Here is a 27,262-nt window from a genome sequence, read left to right as displayed (position 1 = left end):
TCTTGTCCCTGACAATCTTGGAGAGCTCTTTGGTCTTGGCCATGGTGGAGAGTTTGGAATCTGATTGATTGATTGCTTCTGTGGACAGGTGTCTTTTATACAGGTAACAAAATGAGATTAGGAGCACTCCCTTTAAGAGTGTGCTCCTAATCTCATCTCGTTACCTGTATAAAATACACCTGGGAGCCAGAAATCTTTCTGATTGAGAGGGGGTCAAATACTTATTTCCCTCATTAAAATGCAAATCAATTTATAACATTTTTGACATGCGTTTTTCTGGATTATTTTGTTGTTATTCTGTATCTCACTGTTTAAATAAACCTTCCATTAAAATTATAGACTGATCATTTCTTTGTCAGTGGGCAAACGTACAAAATCAGCGGGGGATCAAATACTTTTTTCCCTCACTGTATAACCTGATAAGGCTAAAATACAGTATTCATGTTTCAGGGGAGGTCTATGCACAGCATGGAAGTTATTTGTTAATTAGGCTATTCTTAGTATTTTTAACATTGTCGGAATTACATGGCTAGCCTGTTTAATAGCGGGGAATCCTAGCTTTCCAATAATGATGTCAGATATATTTCTCAACAGTGCCGGTGGAAAGGCTACAACGAGTCTACGACGTTAATGCATATAGCTAGCGAGATAACTAGACATACTACAAGCTATGTTTTGAATTGACTATATAGTTAGTCTAATTATTTTCTAGGCTACCTGCTGCTGAAATGTCTCACTCTCTCTCCTCGAGCAACAGCCCATTCGCAATGGCACACATGCAGATGATGCACAGCACACACAGAGGGACGCACTGAAGGGTAGGCCTAATTCTGATCATGGCTGATATGTAGATTTTTAAGTGATTGATCATATATTTAAAAAGGAAAACACATTAAAATTCCATGACTTTTCCTGGATTTTCATGACCGTAAGAACCCTCATTTCGCAATTTGGAACAGCGCATACTGCACATTCAGGCTGGCGCATTCTCAATCTGTGAATTCTCAAACTCGAACAGACTACTGCCACGTATACACCGGATTCACAGACCAGCGGCAAATAAACTTGATCAAAGAAGAATCAGGATATGAATGCCCACTCTCCATTGTTATTCAATGCAGATCCCGCCTTCATTCCGCTTTGATCAACCTTTTTTTGACGCTGTATGTGTGAATCCAGGCTGGTGATAAGCCACTTTGTTTTATAGAGGAGGTGCCGGGACCGCGCTCTGGACAGCTCCGGCCCAAGTCAAGCACTGAGTCAGATGCATCATAATACCCCGGAAGTAAAGCCACACTGGGAGCCAGATTTTTTACGGAATTACATTGAAAATAATGGAGCAGGGTGGAGCAAATTAAAACAGAATTCAATGTGATCACAACTCTAGTAATAAATTACATAAAGACAGTACCAGTCAAAAGTTTGGGCACACCTACTCATTTAAAGGTTTTCTTAATTTTTTACTATTTTCTACATTGTAGAATAATAGTGAAGACATCAAAACTATGAAATAACACATATGGAATCATCTAGTAACCAAAAAAAGTGTTAAACAAATCAAAATATATTTTAGATTTTAGATTCTTCAAAGTAGCCACCCTTTGCCTTGATGACAGCTTTCCATTCTCTCAACCAGCTTCATGAGGTAGTCACCTGGAAATATTTTACAACAGTCTTGAAGGAGTTCCCACATTTGCTGAGCACTTGTTGGCTGCTTTTCCTTCACTCTGCGGTCCATTCAAACCAAATCAAATTCTCAAATCTGGACTCATCAGACCAAAGGACAGATTTCCACCAGTCTAATGTCCATTGCTCGTGTTTCTTGGCCCAAGCAAGTCTCTTCTTATTATTGCTGTCCTTTAGTAGTGGTTTCTTGGCAGCAATTCGACCATGAAGGCCTGATTACGCACTCCTCTGAACAGTTGATGTTGAGATGTGTCTGTTACTTGAACTCTGTGAAGCATTTATTTGGGCTGCAATCTGAGGTGCAGTTAACTCTAATGAACTTATCCTCTGCAGCAGAGGTAACTCTGTGGCAGTCCTCATGAGAGCCTGTTTCATCATAGCGCTTGATGGTTTTTGCAACTGTACTTGAAGAAACTTTCAGAATTCTTGAAATTATACGGATTGACTAACCTTCATGTCTTAAAGTAATGATGGACTGTCGTTTCTCTTTGCTTATTTGAGCTGTTCTTGCCATAATATGGACTTGGTCTTTTACCAACCAAAACATAATTACTAGCAAAGACTCGCAGCCCAATTCATAGGCTTACACTACACATTGAACACACCTGGTTAGTGGGCTAATTAATTAAATGACAATTAACATAAACATTTCTATGTCTCTATACAGTATTCATGTTAAGAGATATTCATCTCACCGTATTTCTCCAATGCCAAACCAGTCTTGTTTGCAACGAAACTGTCGCTGTTAGCAAATAATCCACCCCAGACATGAGGCCTGAGTCCGATGCAGAATTTGAAGCTGGCTACTCGTCCGTGGCTTAACCCAAAAGCAGAAGGTACAAGTGCGTCCCTAAAAACTGCCTGGGCTTAAAAACATATTCTCTTTTACATAACATGAATAGCTCAATTGATAGCAACAGTCACATTGTGATTGTATTAGATTACTAAATACTTCCCAAGGAAAGTCAATATTGTTGGTGTCCTCGACTGCAGAAGGTCGTAGCTCAGCCTCTGAATGTCATAGACTAACCAAATATACTGTATCTCCATGTGCATCGGAGTCGCGTCTTTCTTGTGTATTTTACAGCTCATTAATCATTATGTTAATCATCAAGTTTATCATCGTTATTGATTGCTTTAGATAATCTGGATCCATTTTATTTCCTCCTACAATTGTAAGCCAACAAGGGGTATTCTTTTTGCTCTTTACCCCTTCAATTCGAGCCCTGGTTTCAGCCAAACACCAAGCCCTCCACAGACATGGAGGTGGGCCTGGTGACAGTATTTGAGGAAATAGCTAGGCCTACCGACAAATATATGAATAGCATAATTGCATCTGTCAAACAGGTAAGTCTACCTCTTATTTCTTAAATGGGGCTCCAACAAAGTCCTCTTGTTATTAAATTAGCCTACTCAGCTTTCAGCATCGGGTGCTGTCGTCCATATTGATTTTAGAAATAGCAATCCACACACAAGTGGTGGCTGCATCTCAACTAATCATTTTTTCTAATTTATCCATTTATATTCCATTCTCTTGTTTTTATCATGGACATATTCTATCCTTTATGTAATTAAGCTTTCACGTGTGTTTTACACTTTTTATCAAGTGTGTTGATGCTTGCTTCTAAATACGGCATATAATTTGACCTCTGTAGGTTGGAATTCTTGTTTCCTATTCCCTGACGAAAATAAGTTGTTACTGGGGTTTATTATGATTTCTTTGTGATATTTTAGTTAAATCGAATTCTACAAATTAAATTGCTTTGCCCAAAGCATCTTATAAAATTGAAATGGGAAAATAATGGACCCATGAAAAAAAACGCTGAAATAGCTCGCCAATACCGTCCACTGCATATACAGTGCCTTCGGAAAGTATTCAGACCCCTTGACTTTTTCCACATTTTGTTATGTCACAGCCTTATTCTAAAATTGATTACATTTATTGTACCCCATAATGACAAAGCGAAAACAGGTTTTCAGAAATGTTTGCAAATTTATTAAAAATAAAAAAACTGAAATACCTTATTTACATAAGCATTCAGACCCTTTGCTATGAGACTCGAAATTGAGCTCAGGTGCATCCTGTTTCCATTGATCATCCTTGAGATGTTTCTACAACTTGATTGGAGTCCACCTGTGGTAAATTCAATTGATTGGACATGATTTGGAAAAGGCACACACCTGTCTATATAAGATCCCACAGTTGACAGTGCATGTCAGAGCAAAAACCAAGCCATGAGGTCGAAGGAATTGTCCAACGAGCTCAGAGACAGGATTGTGTTGTGGCACAGATCTGGGGAAGGGTACCAAAAAATGTCTGCAGCATTGAACATCCCGAAGAACACAGTTGCCTCCATCATTCTTAAATGGAACCACCAAGACTCTTCCTGTCACAGATACAGCCGAGGCTGCCCCTCCTCCTTGCTCAGGCAGGCTTCGGCATTCGTCGTCACCGGAGTACTAGCTGCCACCGATCTATGTTTCTGTGTCACACTAGTCCTGTCTTTATTATTCACACCTGTTACTCATTAGGCTTATTGGTTTCCCTATATTACCTCTGTTTTCCCTCCTGGGTTTGTGCGTGATTGTTCATTGTTACGTCGTCTGTTGAGCTGTTGTTTTGCTCTTCCCTGCGTGGAGGGTTTGATATGGTTTACTTTGTGTTTAGTAAAGCCATACTTTTCTCAATTCTATGTCCTGCGCCTGATTCCGTTTCACCACTTCACCCAGACGCTGACACTTTCTAGAGCTGGCCGCCCGGCCAAACGGAGCAATCGGGGGAGAAGGGCCTTGGTCAGGGAGGTGGTCACTCTGACAGAGCTCCAGAGTTCCTCTGTGGAGATGGGAGAACCTTCCAGAAGGCCAACCATCTCTGCAGCACTCCACCAATCAGGCCTTTATGGTAGAGTGGCCAGACGGAAGCCACTCCTCAGTGAAAAGGCACATGACAGCCTGTTTGGAGTTTGCCAAAAGGCACCTAAAGGACTTTCAGACCATGAGAAACAAGATTCTCTGGTCTGATGAAGCCAAGATTGAACTCTTTGGTCTGAATGCCAAGCGTCACGTCTAGAGGAAACCTGGCACCATCTCTACGGTGAAGCATGGTGGTGGCAGAATCATGCTGTGGGGATGTTTTTCAGCTGCAGGGACTGGGAGACTAGTCAGCAGGATTGAGGGAATGATGAACGGAGCAAAGTACAGAGAGGTCCTTGATGAAAACCTGCTCCAGAGTGCGCAGGACCTCAGACAGGGGAGAAGGTTCACCTTCCAACAGGACAACAACCCTAAGCACACAGCCAAGACAACACAGGAGTGGCTTCGGGACAAGTCTCTGAATGTCCTTGAGTGGCCCAGCCAGAGCCCAGACTTGAACCCGATCGAACATCTCTGGAGAGACCTGAAAATAGCTGTGCAGCAACACTCCCCATCCAACCTGACAGAGCTTGAGAGGATCTGCAGAGAAGGATGAGAGAAACTCTCCAAATACAGGTGTGCCAAGCTTTTAGCGTCATACCCAAGAAGACTCAAGGCTGTAATCGCTGCCAAAGGTGCTTCAACAAAGTACTGAGTAAAGGGACTGAATACTTATGTAAATGTCATATTTCCGTTTTGTTTTTTTGATAAATGTGCAAAGATTTATACAAATCTGTTTTTGCTTTGTCATTATGGGGTATTGTGTATTGATGATAAAAAAATGTTGATACATTTTAGAATAAGGCTGTAACGTGACAAAATGTGGAAAAAGTCAAGGGGTCTGAATACTTTCCGAATGCACTGTATTACATTTATTAGTAGAATTGTGACCAAAGACCTTCCGAAAATACTTGATACAATTTTTTCCACCCTGCTCCATTGTTTTCAATGTAATTCCATTTCAAATTTCGCTTCCAGTGCGGCTTTACTTCCGGGGTATTATGATGCATCTGACTGTTCGTTCTCTTTACATTACTTGGGACCAAGGCCCAAGGGTTCCGGTCTAGAAGCATGCTTTTCACTGTACCCAGAGGACACTTTCGGTATTGCAGTTTAGCTGAAGTCCAGGCCAAAAATACAATTCTCATAGAAGCTCCCGTAGAGAAGTCAAATGAGCAAATAAGACACTTTACAAAAACATCCATTAAATTTTTCAAGTAATTGTCTTACAGGCTGATTTTTTCCATCACTCACAGCCGAAGATACAGTGAGGGAAAAAAGTATTTGATCCCCTGCTGATTTTGTACGTTTGCCCACTGACAAAGAAATGATCAGTCTATAATTTTAATGGTAGGTTTATTTGAACAGTGAGAGAAAGAATAACAACAACAGAAATCCAGAAAAACGCATGTCAAAAATGTTATCAATTGATTTGCATTTTAATGAGGGAAATAAGTATTTGACCCCCTCTCAATCAGAAAGATTTCTGGCTCCCAGGTGTCTTTTTTATTTTTTTATTTTTTTATTTCACCTTTATTTAACCAGGTAAGCCAGTTGAGAACAGGTTCTCATTTACAACTGCGACCTAACGAGCTGAGATTAGGAGCACACTCTTAAAGGGAGTGCTCCTAATCTCAGCTTGTTACCTGTATAAAAAGAAACCTGTCCACAGAAGCAATCAATCAATCAGATTCCAAACTCTCCACCATGGCCAAGACCAAAGAGCTCTCCAAGGATGTCAGGGACAAGATTGTAGACCTACACAAAGCTGGAATGGGCTACAAGACCATCGCCAAGCAGCTTGGTGAGAAGGTGACAACAGTTGGTGCGTTATTCGCAAATGGAAGAAACACAAAATAACTGTCAATCTCCCTCGGCCTGGGGCTCCATGCAAGATCTCACCTCGTGGAGTTGCAATGATCATGAGAACGGTGAGGAATCATCCCAGAACTACACGGGAGGATCTTGTCAATGATCTCAAGGCAGCTGGGACCATAGTCACCAAGAAAATAATTGGTAACACACTACACCGTGAAGGACTGAAATCCTTCAGCACCGGCAAGTTCCCCCTGCTCAAGAAAGCACATATACATGCCCGTATGAAGTTTGCCAATGAACATATGAATGATTCAGAGGAGAACTGGGTGAAAGTGTTGTGGTCAGATGAGACCAAAATCGAGCTCTTTGGCATCAACTCAACTCGCCGTGTTTGGAGGAGGAATGCTGCCCATGACCCCAAGAACACCATCCCCACCGTCAAACATGGAGGTGGAAACATGATGCTTTGGGGGTGTTTTTCTGCTAAGGGGACAGGACAACTTCACCGCATCAAAGGGACGATCTTGGGTGAGAACCACCTTCCCTCAGCCAAGGCATTGAAAATGGGTTGTGGATGGGTATTCCAGCATGACAATGACCCAAAACACACGGCCAAGGCAACAAAGGAGTGGCTCAAGAAGAAGCACATTAAGGTCCTGGAGTGGCCTAGCCAATCTCCAGACCTTAATCCCATAGAAAATCTGTGGAGGGAGCTGAAGGTTCGAGTTGCCAAACAACAGGCTCGAAATTTTAATGACTTGGAGAAGATCTGCAAAGAGGAGTAGGACATAATCCCTCCTGAGATGTGTGCAAACCTGGTGGCCAACTACAAGAAACGTCTGACCTCTGAGATTGCCAACAAGGGTTTTGCCACCAAGTACTAAGTCATGTTTTGCAGAGGGGTCAAATACTTATTTCCCTCATTAAAATGCAAATCAATTTATAACATTTTTGACATGCATTTTTCTGGATTTTGTTGTTGTTATTCTGTCTCTCACTGTTCAAATAAACCTACCATTAAAATTATAGACTGTCTTTGTCAGTGGGCAAACTTACAAAATCAGCAGGGGATCAAATACTTTTTTCCCTCCCTGTATTACAATTTTATATTAATCCACTCTGTCATGTTTCTAGATGACCTGATGACGTCGTCACAGCTCGCTCTGCTCCAGTGCGCACTAAGTGCTAGTGCGCAGGCGTAATCAGCTCTCTAAAACCGAATCTAGACAACCACGAACGCTGTCTCTAGTTCATATATACAGTGAGGGAAAAAAGTATTTGATCCCCTGCTGATTTTGTACGTTTACCCACTAACAAAGATATGATCAGTCTATAATTTTAATGGTAGGTTTATTTGAACAGTGAGAGACAGAAAAACAACAACAAAATCCAGAAAAATGCATGTCAAAATGCATGTAAAAAATTGTATAATTTGATTTGCATATTAATGAGGGAAATAAGTATTTGACCCCTCTGCAAAACATGACTCAGTACTTGGTGGCAAAACCCTTGTTGGCAATCACAGAGGTCAGAAGTATCTTATAGTTGGCCACCAGGTTTGCACACATCTCAGGAGGGATTTTGTTCCACTCCACTTTGCAGATCTTCTCCAAGTCATTAAGGTTTCGAGGCTGACGTTTGGCAACTCGACCCTTCAGCTCCCTCCACAGATTTTCTATGGGATTAAGGTCTGGAGACTGGCTAGGCCACTCCAGGACTTTAATGTGCTCCTTCTTGAGCCACTCCTTTGTTGCCTTGGCCGTGTGTTTTGGGTCATTGTCATGCTGGAATACCCATCCACGACCCATTGTCAATGCCCTGGCTGAGGGAAGGAGGTTCTCACCCAAGATTTGATGGTACATGGCCCCGTCCATCGTCCCTTTGATGCAGTGAAGTTGTCCTGTCCCCTTAGCAGAAAAACACCCCCAAAGCATAATGTGTCCACCTCCATGTTTGACGGTGGGGATGGTGTTCTTGGGGTCATAGGCAGCATTCCTCCTCCTCCCAACACGGCGAGTTGAGTTGATGCCAAAGAGCTCGATTTTGGTCTCATCTGACCACAACACTTTCACCCAGTTCTCCTCTGAATCATTCAGATGTTCATTGGCAAACTTCAGACGGCCCTGTATATGTGCTTTCTTGAGCAGGGGGACCTTGCGGGCGTTGCAGGATTTCAGTCCTTCACGGCGTAGTGTGTTACCAATTGTTTTCTTGGTGACTATGGTCCCAGCTGCCTATGGTCCCAGCTGCCTTGAGATCATTAACAAGATCCTCCCGTGTAGTTCTGGGCTGATTCCTCACTGTTCTCATGATCATTGCAACTCCACGAGGTGAGATCTTGCATGGAGCCCCAGGCCGAGGGAGATTGACAGTTATTTTGTGTTTCTTCCATTTGCGAATAATCGCACCAACTGTTGTCACCTTCTCACCAAGCTGCTTGGCGATGGTCTTGTAGCCCATTCCAGCCTTGTGTAGGTCTACAATCTTGTCCCTGACATCCTTGAAGAGCTCTTTGGTCTTGGACATGGTGGAGAGTTTGGAATCTGATTGATTGATTGCTTCTGTGGACAGGTGTCTTTTATACAGGTAACAAGCTGAGATAAGGAGCACTCCCTTTAAGAGTGTGCTCCAAATCTCAGCTCGTTACCTGTATAAAAGACACCTGGGAGCCAGAAATCTTTCTGATTGAGAGGGGGTCAAATGCTTATTTCCCTCATTAAAATGCAAATCAATTTATAACATTTTTTATATGCGTTTTCCTGGATTTTTTTGTTGTTATTCTGTCTCTCACTGTTCAAATAAACCTACCATTAAAATTATAGACTGGTCATTTCTTTGTCAGTGGGCAAACGTACAAAATCAACAGGGTATCAAATACTTTTTTCCCTCACTGTAGCTCAGTGGTTTGGACCAAATAGCTAGCGTGACAGCTAAAATGACTTCAGTAGTATCTAACAAAAAAACTACATTATGACATTTACTAATCATAAACTATTTCCCTACAATAGAAATGTGGGTACATTTGAGGACATAAATCTAACTTACTCAACCTTTAAAGGGCACTTTCATTAAATATAACTGGATTTTAAAATTCAATATGGTGCACAATTTCTACTTAAAATCAAAAGGGACGCAAAAGGCACTATTTGTGGAATGACCCAGCTACTTGTCATGAAAAGTTTATGAAGCGTTTTATGGAGTGGAATTTGCGTGAACAACTCACCTGCATCCTCTGTCCGTGTCTGGAGGGAGGTGGGACTGGGCTCACCCACTCCCACGCTGTTCTTTGCCACAACTCGAAACTCGTACTCCACCCAGGCATTGAGATCCACCACCGTGGCCGTCAGTGTGTTGCCATCAATTACCTCAGGAACTAGGGACAAAGGGAAATAAGGCTAAGATCAGGCATCACATCAACGTAGATAAACCTTAATTTCAATAGGAAAGTCCTTTAAGGTAAAAATATATTTACACGGTTCCCTTTAATCCGAGGATAGGGCATCTATATTATCTGTTGTTGTGGCTCAACAGTAAATATTCTTTCACATGTTCATTATCAAATGCAGTGATGACACTTATGGATTTTGGGAACTGGCCAGCCGGCCTAGAAGACCGCAATTTTTACTAGCCTGGTTCCAAAATCTGTGCGAAGCGATATTTGAAAAGACAGAATTTCACTATTGGGCAGGCTAGTTGGGCACATTTTCTGCTATCCCAGTCTGAAAAGAACTAGCCACGGGCTAGTGGGCTAGCTTAATTTCCATCCCTGATGAAATGTATGATCTATCAGTCAATTCTGCACAGATAAACAAGAAGTCTCCAGTAACACAATGATTTCTAGATCAATGTCCAGGCCTACCTGTGTCCACCCTCTGCCAGCCAACAGTGAAGGGGGTCCTGGTCTGGATGAGGTAGCTGGTGATGGGGCTGCCGTTATCCCTGCCGGGGCTCCAGGAGAGCTGGGCTGTGCTGTCCGTCACCTCATCCACTGCCACTGTGTCTGGAGGGCCAGGGGGGCCTGACTCGATCGCAAAATAAGCAGAGTTAGAGTCCCCCCTACTGTACACGCACACACACCTCTTCATTATCTGCTGCTGCAACAGCTCCTTAAATCAGCTGCCATCCACACTGAGCCAATCTCAAATGACTCCCTATTCCCTATACAGTGCATTACTATATGCACACAAGACTTTGGATAAAAGTGTCTGCTAAATGACATACAGTGCCTTATGAAAGTATTCATACCCCTTGACTTATTCCATATTTTGTTGTGTTACAGCCTGAATTCAAAATTAATTAAATAGATGATTTTTCACCCAACTACACACAATACCCCATAATGACAAAGTGAAAACATGTTTTAAGAAATGTTAGCTAATTTATTGAAAATGAAATACAGAAATATCAAATTTATATATGTATTCACACCACTGAGTCAATACTTTGTAGAAGCACCTTTGGCAGCCATTACAGCTGTGAGTCTTTCTGAGTAAGTTTCTAAGAGCTTTCCACACCTGGATTGTGCAACATTTGCCCATTATTATTTTCAAAATTCTTCAAGCTCTGTCAAATTGGTTGTTGATCATTGCTAGACAACCATTTTCAGGTCTTGCCATAGATTTTCAAGTAGAATTAAGTCCAAACTGTAATTTGGCCACTCAGGAACATTCACTGTCTTCTTGGTAAGCAACTCCAGTGTAGATTTGGCCTTGTGTTATTGGTTATCGTCCTGCTGAAAGGTGAATTAATCTCCCAGTGTCTGGTGGAAAGCAAACTGAACCAGCCTTTCCTCTAGGATTTTGCCTGTGTTTAGCTCCATTCCTTTTCTTTTTTTATCCTGAAAAACTCCCCAGTCCTTAACGACTACAAGCATACCCATAACATGATGCAGCCCCCACTATGCTTGAAAATATGGAGAATCGTACTCAGTAATGTGTTGTATTGGATTTGCCCCAAACCTAACACTTTGTATTCAGGAAAGAATTGCTTTGCCACATTTATTTTGCAGTATTACTTTAGTGCCTTTTTGCAAACAGGATGCATGTTTTGGAATATTTTTATTCTGTACAGGCTTCCTTCTTTTCACTGTGTCCATTAGGTTAGTATTGTGGAGTAACTACAATGTTGTTGATCCATCCTCCGTTTTCTCCATAGCCATTAAACTCTGTAACTGTTTTAAAGTCACTATTGGCCTCATGGTGAAATCCCTGAGCGGTTTCCTTCCTCTCCGGCAACTGAGTTAGGAAAGACGCCTGTATCTTTGTAGTGACTGTGTGTATTGATACACCATCCAAAGTGTAATTAATAACTTCACCATGCTCAAAGGGATATATAGATTTTTTTGTTACCCATCTACCAATCGGTGCCCTTCTTTGCGAGGCATTGGAAAACCTGGTCTTTGTGGTTGAATCTGTGTTTGAAATTCACTGCTCGACTGAGGGACCTTACAGATAATTGTATGTGTGGGGTACAGAGATGAGGTAGTGATTCAAAAATCATGTTAAACACTATTATTGCACACAGAGTGAGTCGATGCAACTTAGAGACGGATCAAAATGTACAGAATGGTTACCTGGAGAAAAATGTCATGCTTTTTTAATTTCAGTGAAGGGGAGGGTTTAGTATTTTTTATAATCTAGCCAAGGGGAGGATCATGTAATTTGTAATTGATGAAATTTCAATATTTCTCAGTGTTTTAGAATTAGTTGCTTATTAGGCTATACTGTATATCGATGTGTGCCCAATGCCGCCCCTCACCTCTGATTCTCCGATGGGTGCAATATCAATTACGTCTTTAGGCTATTTAGTGTGGTCTCAATCAAATTATCCATAGCTTATAGGCTATAGGCTACGAAATGCATGCTCGGAGAAGCACAGAGCAAAGTTATACAGTATTTCTGAGATAGCTGCTGGGATGGTGTAAATAAAACTAGGCTGCATTACACACCGCAATGGATATTCCAACCCTGAGCCCCGGCCTGCTCTGCTCTTTCTTATCAAATACTTTTTGGCTGTGCTGTGCTGTGTAGAGATACGGTGGCAGTTCAGGAGGAGAGCCAAAGGTTTCTTTCAATTTTGTTGTTGTTGATTAGGCCCAGTAATGCACTATCTTGAGCATGGACTAGCCTATAGCCTATGTTCTGTTCAGTTTTAGAAGGAGAGCTTAAAGATGAAGAGGACCAGAGGTCAACTTTGATAGCTTGCTCCTACTATAATAGATTTTTATTAAAAACATTATGTTTCTTGGCTATGATGTATTTATCAAAGGTATTGACCTCACAATAAGCCAGATTCTAGTAACTTACATTGTAGTGCTGAAACTTGAAGCAGCAGCAGTGGCACAGTCGGAAATGGACAGCTCATGGTGCTGAAAGAAGGCAAATTCGAGTAGGCATAATTCATTTCAACCGTCTTCATTTTAATTAGACTTTACTAACAACAAGAGGGCTTTGTGTTGGAGCCTATTTCTTTCTATTTAAGAAATAAGAGGTAGACCTACCTGTTTGACAAACGTAATTAGGCTACAGACTGCTATATCCATAGATTTTTGGGTCAATTCCTCCACCCACCACTTTAAATAGCCTACCTCCATGTCAGTGAAGTGGCTGTTAAATTAAAACCAAGACTCGAGGGGGTATGAGAGGGTATGCCATAGGCCTACATTTTATTAAAGAAAATGACAAAAAGCACAGTCCTACCCCTTGTTAGTGTACGTTTTTGAAGAAAATAAAATGGATCTGATTATATAAAGTGATCTATAACAGCGTTTTGGTCCGCGATGCTTTATGCTAGAAACAAGCTGTAAAATACCCGGGAAAGACATCACTCCGATGCATATGGGGATATCATTGTTTTGTTTCTTTGACATTTAGAGGCTGACTTTGCTTGGGAAGTAATCTAATTATGTCACTATCAATTGATTAAGCTATTCACTTTCTGTATAATAGATGTTTAAACCCAGACAGCTTTTAGGGAAACACTTCTGACCATCTCTCAATGGGTTAAGCCACTGAAGAAGAGTAGCCAGCAGTTAAAGCTTACATTTTTCTGTGTCGGTAGGCCTACTCTGTCTGGGCTGGAAAGGTAGGCCTAACTTTTGAAAGTAACATGATCAGATTCCTAATGACGTCTCAGATTTAATTATTTGCAAACATGGACAGTTTCTTTACAAACAAGACACACTGATTTGGCATTGGAGAAATATGATAAGATGAACACATTGTCACGAATACCGCCATGGCTGCTCCTCCTTGTTCGGGCAGGCTTCGGCGTTCGTCGTCCCCGGAGTACTAGCTGCCACCGTTTGATGTTTTCGATGTTTGTTTGGTCATGTCTAGTTTAGTGCACCTGTTTCGTATTCTGTCCTGATTATGTCACCTATAAGTTTCCCTGTGTTATGTTTTGTAGTTGTGTGTTATTGTCCGCCTGTCGTTTTGTTGTGAGGTTCGGTACTTTGTTTATGAGTGTTTTACGCATTTCGCGTATCTGTTCGCCTCCGTTGGTTCGAGGCCATTTATTTTGTATATTGTTCAAATACTTCAGTAAAGTCGTTTTGACTTATCCGCTGTGTCCTGCGCCTGACTTCACCACCACATCCACATTAGTACCGTGACAGAATAACACACCATAAATATAAATAAATATGCCATTTAGCAGACGCTTTTATCCAAAGCGACTTACAGTCATGCGTGCATACATTTTTGTGTATGGGTGGTCCCGGGGATCGAACCCACTACCTTGGCGTTACAAGCGCCGTGCTCTACCAGCTGAGCTACAGAGGACTATGGAGTCAGCAGGAGCAGCGGCGGGAACCGAGTCGCTTGAGGATCGGGTCAGCTGCCAGGACGCCAGGATCCAGCAACTCGGATCCGCTATGCAAGAAGTAATGAACACCCTGCGCCGATGGGAGAGAGGAGGCTTGCCCACATCTCCTCCTACCGTACCACCACCATCGGTCAGCTCCACCATACCAGCTCCGGAGTCCAGTGGCATTCGTCTCTCGCACCCGAGGGCATATGATGGCACCGCAGCCGGGTGTCAGGGGTTCCTCCTTCAAGTGGAACTCTACCTGGCAACCATACACCCGGCGCCCTCGGGATACGAGAGCGTTTCCGCCCTCATCTCCTGTCTCTCCGGAAAGGCGTTGGAGTGGGCCAATGCCGAATGGAGGGGAATAGACGCCGCCACCATCAGCTACGCGGAGTTCTCCCGCCACTTCAGGGCTGTTTTCGATCATCCCCCTGAGGGTAAAGCGGCGGGGGAGCGTCTGTTCCACCTTCGACAGGGGAAGAGGAGCGCACAGGAGTTCGCCCTGGATTTCCGGACTCTAGTGGCGGATGCGGGGTGGAATGAGAGGGCCCTCATCGACCACTATCGGTGTAGCCTGCGTGAGGACGTTCGACGAGAGTTGGCCTGCAGGGACACCAATCTAACCTTCGACCAGTTGGTGGACATGTCAATCCGTCTGGATACCCTGCTGGCCACCCGCGGACGTCCAGAGTTGGGGCCGTCCATTCCATCCCCCAGCACCTCCGAGCCGAGCCCTATGGAGCTCGGGGGTGCTGGCGCTAGAGAGAGGAGGAGAGAGATTCCGAGGGAGGCCGTCCCCTGCACCAACTGTGGTCGTAGAGGACACACTGCGGCTAGGTGCTGGGGAGGGTCTCCAGGGGTTCGAGGCAACAGGTCGCGCACTGGGGAGTCATTCCAGGTGAGTAGGCGCCCAACTCACCCAGAGCTCTCTGTTGTTCACTTTTGTATACCTGTAGTATTTCCTCAGGTTGCATCTCAGTCCCAGCATAAGGCGCTAGTCGATTCAGGCGCAGCTGGGAATTTCATTGATCGTAATTTTTGTGTGAGGTTAGGGATTACCCTCCTGCCCGTTGATGCACCCTTCCCTATCCATGCCCTAGATAGCCGTCCGTTGGGATCTGGGTTGATTAGGGAGGTCACAGCGCCACTTAAGATGAGGACGCAGGGGGGTCATGAAGAGATTATTCAGTTGTATTTGATCGACTCTCCTGCGTATCCCGTGGTACTGGGGCTTCCTTGGTTAATCGCCCATGATCCCACCATTTCGTGGCAACAGAGGGCTCTCAAGGAGTGGTCTAACCAGTGTGTCGGGCGATGTTTAGGTGTTTCCGTAGGGGCGACCACGGTGGAGAGTCCGAACCAGGTGCCCGCAATGCACATTCCCCCCGAGTATGAGGATTTGGCACTCGTGTTCAGCAAGACTAGGGCGACGCGATTGCCACCTCATAGACGGGGAGATTGTGCAATAGACCTCCTGGCGGGTGCGGCACTTCTGCGGAGCCATGTGTATCCCTTGTCTCAAGAGGAGACGGCGGCTATGGAGACATACATAGCCGAGTCTCTGAGACAGGGATACATACGGTCCTCCACTTCCCCTGTGTCCTCAAGTTTCTTTTTTGTGAAGAAAAAGGATGGAGGGTTGCGCCCGTGTATTGATTACCGTAATCTCAATCAGATCACTGTTAAATACAGTTATCCTCTTCCTCTGATTGCGAGTATGACGGAATCATTACGCGGAGCGCGTTTCTTCACAAAACTGGATCTCAGGAGCGCTTACAACTTGGTGCGTATTAGGGAGGGAGATGAATGGAAGACAGCATTTAGTACCACCTCGGGTCATTATGAGTATCTCGTCATGCCATACGGGTTAATGAATGCTCCTTCAGTCTTCCTATCCTTTGTGGACGAGATCTTCCGGGACTTGTATGGGCAGGGTGTGGTCGTGTACATTGACGACATTCTAGTGTACTCTTCTACACGAGCCGAGCATGTAGCCCTGGTACGCCGAGTGTTGGGTAGGCTGTTGGAGCATGACTTGTATGTCAAGGCAGAGAAATTTCTGTTTTTCCAGGAGTCCATCTCCTTCTTGGGTCATCGGTTGTCCGCGTCAGGGGTGGAGATGGAGATTGACCGTGTGTCAGCCGTGCGTAATTGGCAGACTCCAACCACTGTTAAAGAGGTGCAACGGTTTTTGGGTTTTGCCAATTACTACCGGAGGTTTATCCGGGGTTTTGGACAGGTGGCAGCTCCCATCACTTCCCTGCTGAAGGGGGGCCCGGTGCGTTTGCAGTGGTCGGCTGAGGCGGACAGGGCGTTTGATAAACTGAAGAACCTGTTCACCTCGGCTCCGGTGCTGGCGCATCCGGACCCCGCTTTAGCGTTCCAAGTGGAGGTGGACGCGTCAGAGGCCGGAATTGGGGCAGTATTGTCTCAACGCTCAGGCACGCCTCTTAAACTGCGCTTTTTATTCTAAAAAGCTCAGCCTGGCGGAACGAAATTTTGACGTAGGGGACAGGGAGCTGCTAGCCGTAGTTCAGGCCCTAAAGGTGTGGAGGCATTGGCTTGAGGGGGCTCAACACCCTTTTCTCATTCTGACTGACCATCGTAACCTGGAGTACATCCGGGCAGCTAGGAGACTGAACCCTCGTCAGGCTAGGTGGAACATGTTTCTGACCCGGTTTGTTTTTAAGCTTACTTACATCCCAGGGTCCCAGAACGGTAAGGCAGACGCCCTGTCCCGGCGGTATGACACAGAGGAGAGGTCCATTGAGCCCACTCCCATACTGCCGGAGTCTTGTCTGGTGGCACCGGTGGTGTGGGAGATCGATGCGGAAATCGAGCGGGCGTTACGCACCGACCCTACTCCTCCGGAGTGTCCAGTGGGGCGGACGTACGTGCCATTCGAGATCTGCGATCGTCTCATATATTGGGCTCACACGTCACCCTCCTCTGGACATCCAGGTATTGGCCGGACAGTGCACTGCCTTAGTGTTAAGTACTGGTGGCCAACATTGGCTAGGGACGTGAGGGTTTATGTCTCCTCCTGCTCAGTGTGCGCCCAGTGTAAGGCGCCTAGACACCTGCCCAGGGGGAAGTTACAGCCCCTGCCCGTTCCACAACGGCCGTGGTCTCACCTCTCGGTAGACTTTGTCACTGACCTACCCCCCTCCCAGGGGAATACCACTATTCTGGTCGTTGTGGATTGGTTCTCTAAGGCCTGTCGTCTCATCCCAATGCCGGGTCTCCCTACTGCCCTACAGACCGCTGAGGCTTTGTTTACCCACGTCTTCCGGCACTACGGGGTTCCCGAGGATATAGTGTCCGATCGAGGTCCCCAATTCACCTCTAGAGTCTGGAGGGCGTTCATGGAACGTTTGGGGGTCTCGGTTAGCCTTACCTCAGGTTTTCACCCTGAGAGTAATGGGCAGGTGGAGAGAGTGAACCAGGATGTGGGTAGGTTTCTGAGATCGTATTGCCAGGACCGGCAGGAGGAGTGGTCGGGTTATATCCCTTGGGCAGAGATTGCCCAGAACTCTCTTCGCCACTCCTCTACTAACCTGACCCCTTTCCAGTGTGTGTTAGGGTATCAGCCGGTTCTGGCACCATGGCATCAGAGCCAGATCGAGGCTCCTGCGGTGGATGAGTGGTTTCGGCGCTCGGAGGAGACGTGGAACGCTGCACACGTCCATCTGCAGCGGGCTATCCGTAGACAGAAGGCGAGCGCCGATCTCCACCGCAGTGAGGGTCCAGTGTACGCACCTGGAGATCGAGTCTGGCTCTCGACTCGAAACCTGCTCCTTCGCCGGCCCTGCCGGAAGCTGGGTCGGCGGTTTGTGGGGCTATTTAAAGTCCTGAGGAGATTGAACGAGGTATGCTACAAGTTACAACTGCCTAATGATTATCACATTAACCCCTCGTTCCATGTGTCTCTCCTCAGGCCGGTTGTAGCTGGTTCACTCCAGGACAGTGAGATAAGAGAGACTCCTCCGCCCCCACTGGACATCGAGGGGGCTCCGGCGTACTCAGTCCGGTCCATCGTGGATTCGAGACGTCGGATGGGGGGTCTACAATATCTCGTGGAGTGGGAGGGGTACGGTCCGGAGGAACGGTGCTGGGTGCCTAGGAGGGACATCTTAGATCCCTCCCTCCTGACGGAGTTCCACCGTAATCATCCCACGCGCCCTGCTCCGCGTCCTCCTGGCCGTCCCCGAGGCCGGGGTCGGCGCACGGCTGGAGCCGCGCGTCAAGGGGGGGGGGTACTGTCACGAATACCGCCGAGGCTGCTCCTCCTCCTTGTTCGGGCAGGCTTCGGCGTTCATCGTACCCCGGAGTACTAGCTGCCACCGTTTGATGTTTTCGATGTTTGTTTGGTCATGTCTAGTTTAGTGCACCTGTTTCGTATTCTGTCCTGATTATGTCACCTATAAGTTTCCCTGTGTTATGTTTTGTAGTTGTGTGTTATTGTCCGCCTGTCGTTTTGTTGTGAGGTTCGGTACTTTGTTTATGAGTGTTTTACGCATTTCGCGTATCTGTTCGCCTCCGTTGGTTCGAGGCCATTTATTTTGTATATTGTTCAAATACTTCAGTAAAGTCGTTTTGACTTATCCGCTGTGTCCTGCGCCTGACTTCACCACCACATCCACATCAGTACCGTGACACACATCTCTCTGTCCATTCTTAGCCTGTAATTTTGGTAATTTGTGTGGTATTAAAAAAAGACACCGCTAATATGTACAATTATGTAGAATTGCATGACATTTTTATTAATGGCAGACCTGCAAATACAATGATAGATTCATGCAATGCTTTTACTATAAAGGAGATCTTTACACCCCCACGTTGGTCTGCGAATCCTCAAAATTGACGCATTGCTATGTAATGCTTAAAAGACAAAGAACTGTTTCTAAAACTGCATATCTTAGGATCTGGCCTGTCTAAGAAGTGGGGGTAAACATGTTCTCTACTATCCACTTTGTTTTAATTATTATTTTGGGTGTAGGGGAGGGTCACTTGTTTTGTTTTTTCCAGAGGTCCGATTTTCTCCACGTAACCCTTATTATAAATAACGTTCACTCCCTTATAATGTGATTGTTAAGCAATATTTACTCCTTAACTTATTTAGACTTGCCATAACAAAGGGTTGGAATACTTGACTCAAGAAAAACATAATTCTACTTTGACATTATGGGGTATTGTGTGTTCAGGCTGTAACACAACAAAATGTGAGAAAAAGTCAAGCTCACTATGTGCTGTAATGGAAAAACCCTATTAATAAGGAATAGGAAGCCACTTCAGGCCTATACATTTTTTTCACTCTAACTCTCCTCCTCTCACTTGCACTCATCAACAATAATGTAGTAGTCACAGAGCTACATTAAAAGGTGAAAATGAAAACCATCTCGTAGCCTTCGAGAACCCACGTTTTTATTATTTAGTTTTATTATCTGACCAATTAGAGGGGCTGAAGTTTAAAGCTCATCTGCTGTTTCCTGTTGTAATGAAGGTGTCTGTTCGCCAAAGCTAATACATAGACCACCAGAGAACAATGAGAGTTGTTTAACAACACCCACCTTTGTTCTTCAAAGCCTAAACACCATACTGTAAATCTATGTTCTATAATAAAGACATGCTAAATATATTATATTTAGAATGTCAACATCAGCTTAATTTTTACGATATCGATCTATGTAAAACTCATTAGCTCTTCCCGATAAGAAGCTTTGATATGTCGCCCTCATTAAAACCGATTAATGGAACATACAATCAAGGATCAATTCTTTATCTCGTTAATTATATTTTCTTGGCAGGGGCCGAGAGAATGCTGTCAGAATCTCAGGGGCGTTAAAATAGTATGTGATTAAAATGAACATACTAGATTTGTTTTGTATTAGGCATCACTACAATGGGAAGAAAACAAATGTCCCCTGTTTAATACAGTACACTGTATGGACATATTTAGGTAATCTACATTCACAACACCTTTATGAAACCAGTCATAACACATTCATGAGTATTGTAATATGATTCATAACAACCTTCATTAAAAAATATATCTACAAAATAAAAGTCAATTTTCATTTCAGAACTAAAAGGTATCAGTAACACAGAAATAGATGTTTATTTATCTATTGTATAACATACATTTGTATTTTTTCAGCCACAGTACCCAACCCCCTCTGTGTTACCCTAAGAACACATTTTTGGCAGAGAACATGTTGTAAGCCCAACATGACATTTACGATTGATGCTCTAGGACAGAACTCGCTTTAGGCCAGGTAGGCCTGCTCTGTTTCCTTCAGATCCGCCATCTACTGGATATTGTGACTGAAAAGATCTGTAATTCAGTAAGATAATATCGATGACGACTCAATGTACAACCTAAGCTGATATTCGCAAAATGTTTATCATACATTTATTATAAATGTGTAATGTAGTCCTTAAAGGCCCTATCTCTCAATAGTTAAGAATGCCTGCTGTGTGTCAGTTGTACGTTTCCCACTAGCAACAACAGCTCACTTACATGATGCTATTCTATGTGTCTATAATTAAGCTAACCACTATATTCCCTCGTAATGGGTGCTACTAAATGGGCCTTCAACCCTACTCCCTCTGTGTTTACAGGAACTGACTCAAGTTATAATTAGTGAGTGGTAATTCTGCGAAAAGGAGGGTTTCTTACCTTTTACAATCAATATGGCCACTGCTGACAGGCTCTCCACATCCGTGTCCACCACGCAGATGTACTTTCCGGCATGATTCAACTGGATGTTTCTGATCATCAGATCCCCAGCTGTCCTCTACAAAGGCAATCATAAGAAATCCCAAACAACTTGGGTAAGTAAAAGGGCATTTGTAATGTAACCCCCTCCTGCTTCTATGGGTCTTCTGGCAGTTTTCTCCACTGTAAATAAAAAAAATGTGGGCCCTGTAGACTTTCATTTCTGAAGACGACTGCCAGCAGTGAATTCTAAATTAATGGTGGAATGTCTTCCTTTGGCTGTGGTGGAGGGAAAGTGGCGAGGCTGATCTGGTTTAATTATGGAAATTAATTCCTTGAAGCGGGTAAGTTAAGTTGATAATCTCTTTGGATTTGGGGACATTATAGAATTTGTGAGGAGTGAATCTCATTAGCGATAAGAAAATTGTCAGTCACACACACATATGCCCGATGTATAATCTCTCAGAGTGTGTGGGTGTTCCATATCTTCCAGTAGTTTTGGGTTTTTTGCAGTCCAGGCACTGCATGACGTGATTGTATCCCACTGATATCCAATACAATTGAAGATCTGTTCCAAGACCTTGATCAGTGATAATTTTGCAGCTGAACATCAAAATATAAAACCTCAGAGGATACAACAGAGGCAAAATATTAATGTTAAGTTGAAAAAGCTCTGACACTGTAAAATGTCCTTGAAACCAAAGATGCAGTAGAAAGTTTAATATGTTTTGATCAGGCTAACCTAATAATTAATGTTGGGCTACCATTGACAAAACTACAATTGGAACAATTGATTGGAGACTGATCAAAGACTACTCTTGCATTTTTCGAATGAATGAGACAGACAGACAATGACTAGTTTAATATTTGCGTGGGAGCCAGTGAGTGAAAGTGCCAGAGAAGCTTGAAAATCGAGACTCAACAAGTGTTTTAATTACTTCCTGTAACTTCCGTGAGCATGAGGAAGATTCGGACAGAAGCCAATGGGAACGTGGCACTTTCTTATTTACAGAAAGTAAATCGCATATCTCTCAACTTTCAAGCTTCTGTGGCACTAGCACACATTGGCTTGCATGGATATTGCGCAATAATGGGTAGGTGCTATTGACCACAGTAACCAACCCAGAGCTACAACTAGCCAAAGGCCCTGCTCAAAAAATACTTTAAGAATGCCTGCTTCCTTCCTTGAAGGATCTGATCGGATCCCTCATCTGACATGGCTGCATTTTTATTTAAATCTTAACCAGACAAGTCAATTGAGAACAAATTCTTTTTTACAATGACGGCCTGGCTGGATTGGTTAAAGGTATGTGATAGAGCCATTGCTTACAGAAATCATTGTGTTAGGAAGAGTCTGCGCGTTTAAAGTATTTGAACAGGGCCAAAGTCTCCCCTAAAAACAAATAGGGGAAACCAGGGGACACCTCACTTACACAGCACTTGCAAACTCTGGAGTTGAAGAAATGGGACCTAAGGGTAGGTAACAACACATCTGCCACACTGATCCTCAACACGGGGGCCCCTCAGGGGTGCGTGCTCAGTCCCCTCCTGTACTCCCTGTTCACCCATGACTGGACTACAGGAAAAAAAAGAGGACTGAGCACGGCCCCATTCTCATCGACGGGGCTGTAAAGGAACAGGTAAAAAGCTTCAAGTTCCTTGGTGTCCAAATACACCAAGACAGTCGTGAAGAGGGCACGACAAAGCCTTTTCAAGGAGACTGAAAAGATTTGGCATGGGTCCTCAGATCCTCAAAAAATTCTACAGCTGCACCATCGAGAGCATCCTGACTGGTTGCGTCACCGCCTGGTATGGCAACTGCTCGGCCTCCGACCGCAAGGCACTACAGAGGTTAGTGCGTACGGCCCAGTACATCACTGGGGCCAAGCTTCCTGCCATCCAGGACCTCTATACCAGGCGGTGTCAGAGGAAGGCCCTCAAAATTGTCAAAGACTCCAGCCACCCTAGTCATAGACTGTTCTCTCTGCTACCACACGGCAAGCGGTACCGGAGTGCCAAGTCTAGGTCCAAAAGACTTCTCAACAGCTTCTACCCCCAAGCCATAAGACTCCTGAACAGCTAATCATGGCTACCCAGACTATTTGCACTGCCCCCCCACCACCACCCCATCTTTTTACGCTGCTGCTACTCTGTTAATTATTTATGCTACATGTGGGTAGAGTCACTTTAACTCTACCCACATGTACATATTACCTCAACTACCTCAACTAGCCGGTGCCCCCGCACATTGACTCTGCACCGGTACCTCCCTGTATATATAGCCTCCCTACTGTTATTTTATTTTACTTCTGCTCTTTTTTTCTCAACACTTTTTTATTGTTGTTTTATTTTACTTTTTAATAAAAAAATAAATGCATTGTTGGTTAAGGGCTGTATGTAAGCATTTCACTGTAATGTCTACACCTGTTGTATTCGGCGCATGTGGCCAATACAATTTGATTTGATTTGAAATTGGACTGAATGGAGAAAGATATGCCAGATGTTCAAAGAAATAGTGTAGAAGACAAAGTGTGTCGGTCACTCACCCCTCCCACTAGCTCAAAATGCCTGTCTGTCTTGGTGATGAGCTGTCCGTTGAAAGCCCAGGAGAAGAAGACGTCAAGGATGGGGTCACAGGCGATCTGGCAGGGCAGCACGATGCTCTCACCCACTATTATCTCCATGTCCACTGGCCCCTGAGTAATTCTGGTTGGATCTGCCCAAAATGTACAAACAATCCCACGCACAAAGCACCAGGGATGGGGTCAATTTCATTTCAGTCAATTCAGGAAGTAAACAGAAAATTCCAATGTATGATCAAATGCTATTCTGTCAAGCTTTCTGTGTTCAATAACAAGGTAATTATGGATAGTGGAACTGTTACACCTACTGTCATAAACAGACAGGTTATGATAATTCTTACAGTATTCAGGCCATCATTATGGAAGTATCACAACGGATTAGCCAAGTAAAGGGTTATTAAACAGGCTTGTCACTAATAAGAGCTGATACTGTTTGCTGACATGACTCAAATAATCTTTTGTAATCCTGAAAGCAATTACAATACCCAGATAAATCCTATAAAAAAGCAGAGGTGATTGATACTTCGAGGTGGTGGGACTGTTATCCACAAGATGGGTTAAACCACACACACACACAGCACATGCTGACCACACAATAAGGGCCCTGAGTTGCAACCACTACAGCCATTGTTTGTCGGAGGCCGCTGCGCTTCAAAAGTCAGGGCAATTAATTACAACCTTGCTAAATCTTGCTAAATGAAATCAATGAATTAGAAAATAAAGAATGAAGGGATAAGAAATATATCACTATTGCAGGGATTTTATTTGGAGCCTCGGCATGAACAATGATATCTAAAAGATGTCTCATGAGTCTCTATATATCTATTCTCTGAATTAAATCCTCAAAAAATGCAACTACCACAGTACGGTTTAAAAATAAATGCAGTGTTTGGCAGCCAAATTATTGGACAGTTACCACTCGGGTCACCTGTTAAACTCTGAGGGGTTCTTTTGGGCCCTGTACAGGGCCCAAAACATATCATTTGAAAGCTACAGCCCTTGTCTTTTTGGATATTGAACTAAAATCTTACTGCTGGCAATGTCATAATCTCCACCCCCCACAAAGCCTCCATAAAGGCCATAAATCATGAGCTATGGTCATATTCATAGAGTACGCTATGCAGGTCAAGTCACCAAAATTGCAAACATTTAGTAAAGCAATGCATTTCCTTTTCTATCCACATTTCCTTTGTATGCATCCTCCACATGCGCCATTGATTGATCTCACTAATTTACAATAGGAAAAGTGAATGGGAAAATAATATTCACCTGTCTGTGTCTTATTTTAAAACACTAACCCAATAACTTGAAAGGCCTGATTCCTATGGTAATTTTAAAATGTCAGGCTTGAAAATCATTTTGGCACTGTGACTCACTACCCAAACCAGACGCAACTGGTTTCAAGTAGCCAAGAGTCATGTGATCTCCTACTGCTCTCTAGTGGATGAACTGGGAATCAGACAGGGGATATATTTGCATCAATGCATAGGTAGAGACTAAAGCTTTCTCCTCATTATGTATATCATTCTTGTAAGACAAAAAAACATTCCTGTAAGACAAAAAATTACATTGCACAAGCCCTGCGCTTTTAAAATAGCTGTGTGCATGCTTAAACTGCATTTTTTTTTTTTTTACAAATCCTTTTGTAACATTACTTTATTTCAAACCTAAAAAAGTAGTCACAGTTCTTACCTTTCTAACAGTACTAAGCATGTGTTTGTAGGACTTATAGTTTAAAAAAACAAAATGTACTTTATGAGGGTAGTATACAATATTATGCATAGTTTAGAAAATGCCACCAGAGGACGTCAGAGTTTAAGAGGTTAATAGTTGTATGAGGAACCTGGAAAGCAACCAACTCTTCTAGAAATACACTTCAAAATGGGCAATAAAAACATCCTTTTACGACAACTTTGTTATTTCGGCTCAGGGGCATTTAATTTGTTTGAGTCAATTGGTTGGCTGCATCCAAGTATACAAAGGTCAAGTAGTTTCACAAACACCTTTCCAATGCATTATTATACCTACTGCAAAATGGCCATTAGGGTGTACTCTACAGTAGAGAACACAGCTCAGCGCGATGAAATTAGCTCTTACCTTTGGTAACCCTTGGTTAGACAGAGCGTAGGTTTAGTTAGGGCTAAGCTACTGTGTAATGCAACACCTTACCTGTGATGAGGAGTCTTCCAGTGGTGCTGGAGGCCCCAAATCGGTTTCTGGCAAAGCAGGTGTAGCTGCCTGCATCAGACTTGGTCACATTAGTGATTCTCAAAGTTCCATCTGGAGAGAGAGTGATTCTGTGGGGGTAAATGGAGAAGCTGGTGACACGGGTGGGATTTGAACCCCCGTCTCCCACGGGCGAAACCAACGTCTTAACTGTTAGTCTAATAGGAAATTCCATCTGGGGCCGAGGCTGACACTAGTATTAGTATTATTTATTAGGATCCCCAATTAGCTGCTGCCGAGGCAGCAGCTACTCTTCCGTGGGTCCAAACAGAAATCAAAACACAACAAATAAAATACATAATATACAAAACACAACATTTACATCACAATTTAGTCACTTAGCAGATGCTCCCATCCAGAGCGACCCACAGCTAGGGCATTCATCTCATGATAGCCAGGCGAGACAACCACGCATCACATATCACTACATAATACAATACAATGCAAAATACATACAAATGTCTGTGTCTACTCACAGTCCCCGTCGTGCCGTATGGTGTTCTTTTATCAGTTTTTTAAATCTGATTTTATTGCTAGCTTGAGTTACCTGGGGTGGCAGAGAGTTCCATGTAGTTATGGCTCTATTTAATACTATGCGTTTCCCAGATTCTATTCTGGACCTGGAGACTTTGAAAAGACCTCTGGTTGCATATCTTGTGTGGTACCGATGAATGTCCAAACTGCTTAAGCAAACTGTTCGTGACTTTCAACACATCAACACCTCGCACAAAGACCAATAGTGATGCAGTCAATCTCTCCTCAACTTTGAACCAGAAGAGATTGACAAGCATGTTTCAGCCAGTCATCAGTCATTTGTGTCAGTGCCGAGCATGTTGAGTGCCCTTTCCTATAAGCATGCTGAAAGTCTGTTGTTATTTAGTTTTCTGTAAAATAACATTGTATTTGGTAGAACACCATTTTTTCCAAAAGTTTGCTAAGCACTGGTTGATTGGTTGGCTGTTTGAACCATTAAAGGGTGCTTTGCTATTCTTGGGCAGGATGCTTTAATATTCTCCCAGGCAGGGCTACCTCATCAGGAGACCGTAAGGCCGACTCACGTCCGCTACACTGGGTCATTTTCATTAAGGCATTGAACGGAAAACATTTAAAAAGGTTTTGTAATGGAAAACGAAAATGAGTTTGTCTGTTTTCTTGCCTAATGAGTATGACCCTGTTTACATTGAACTTGTCATGTGTTAAACCCTATCAACACCAGTGGGCACCAGTGCCTAAAATTATATCAAAGAAATCTACCCACTGGGCACACACTGGTTGAATCAATGTTGTTTCCATGTAATTTCAATGAAATTACATTGAACCAACGTGAAATAGACAATGAATTGACGTCTGTGCCCAGTGGGTAAATTCTAACCCATTGAATTGTGTCTGTTATTCTGAACATTCTATTTCAACATTTTTAGAGCACACCATCAATTATGAAACTAATAGCAAGTCATTGACATTTAGATATTTTCTTGATATGATTTGGTTATTTAAGTAGAGATTACTT

At 43.6% G+C, this 27,262-nt stretch overlaps 1 protein-coding gene across 1 annotated transcript in view; it reads right to left on the bottom strand.

The window, feature by feature from the left end:
- The window catches only part of cntn3a.2 (contactin 3a, tandem duplicate 2), a gene marked incomplete at both ends in the record, with an annotated part of 60,370 nt that overhangs the window by 17,624 nt on the left and 15,484 nt on the right, over window positions 1–27,262 (bottom strand). The window contains 5 exons of the mRNA XM_084184036.1: window positions 9,641–9,790; window positions 10,277–10,435; window positions 20,906–21,023; window positions 23,491–23,660; window positions 25,696–25,823. Of these exons, the coding sequence (XP_084040162.1) occupies window positions 9,641–9,790; window positions 10,277–10,435; window positions 20,906–21,023; window positions 23,491–23,660; window positions 25,696–25,823 (725 nt within the window). The remainder of the gene's footprint in view (window positions 1–9,640; window positions 9,791–10,276; window positions 10,436–20,905; window positions 21,024–23,490; window positions 23,661–25,695; window positions 25,824–27,262) is intronic.

Source organism: Coregonus lavaretus (assembly GCF_964263955.1).
Source record: "Coregonus lavaretus genome assembly, chromosome: 20".
NCBI lineage: Eukaryota > Metazoa > Chordata > Actinopteri > Salmoniformes > Salmonidae > Coregonus > Coregonus lavaretus.
This window is presented reverse-complemented; position numbering and strand designations above follow the sequence as displayed.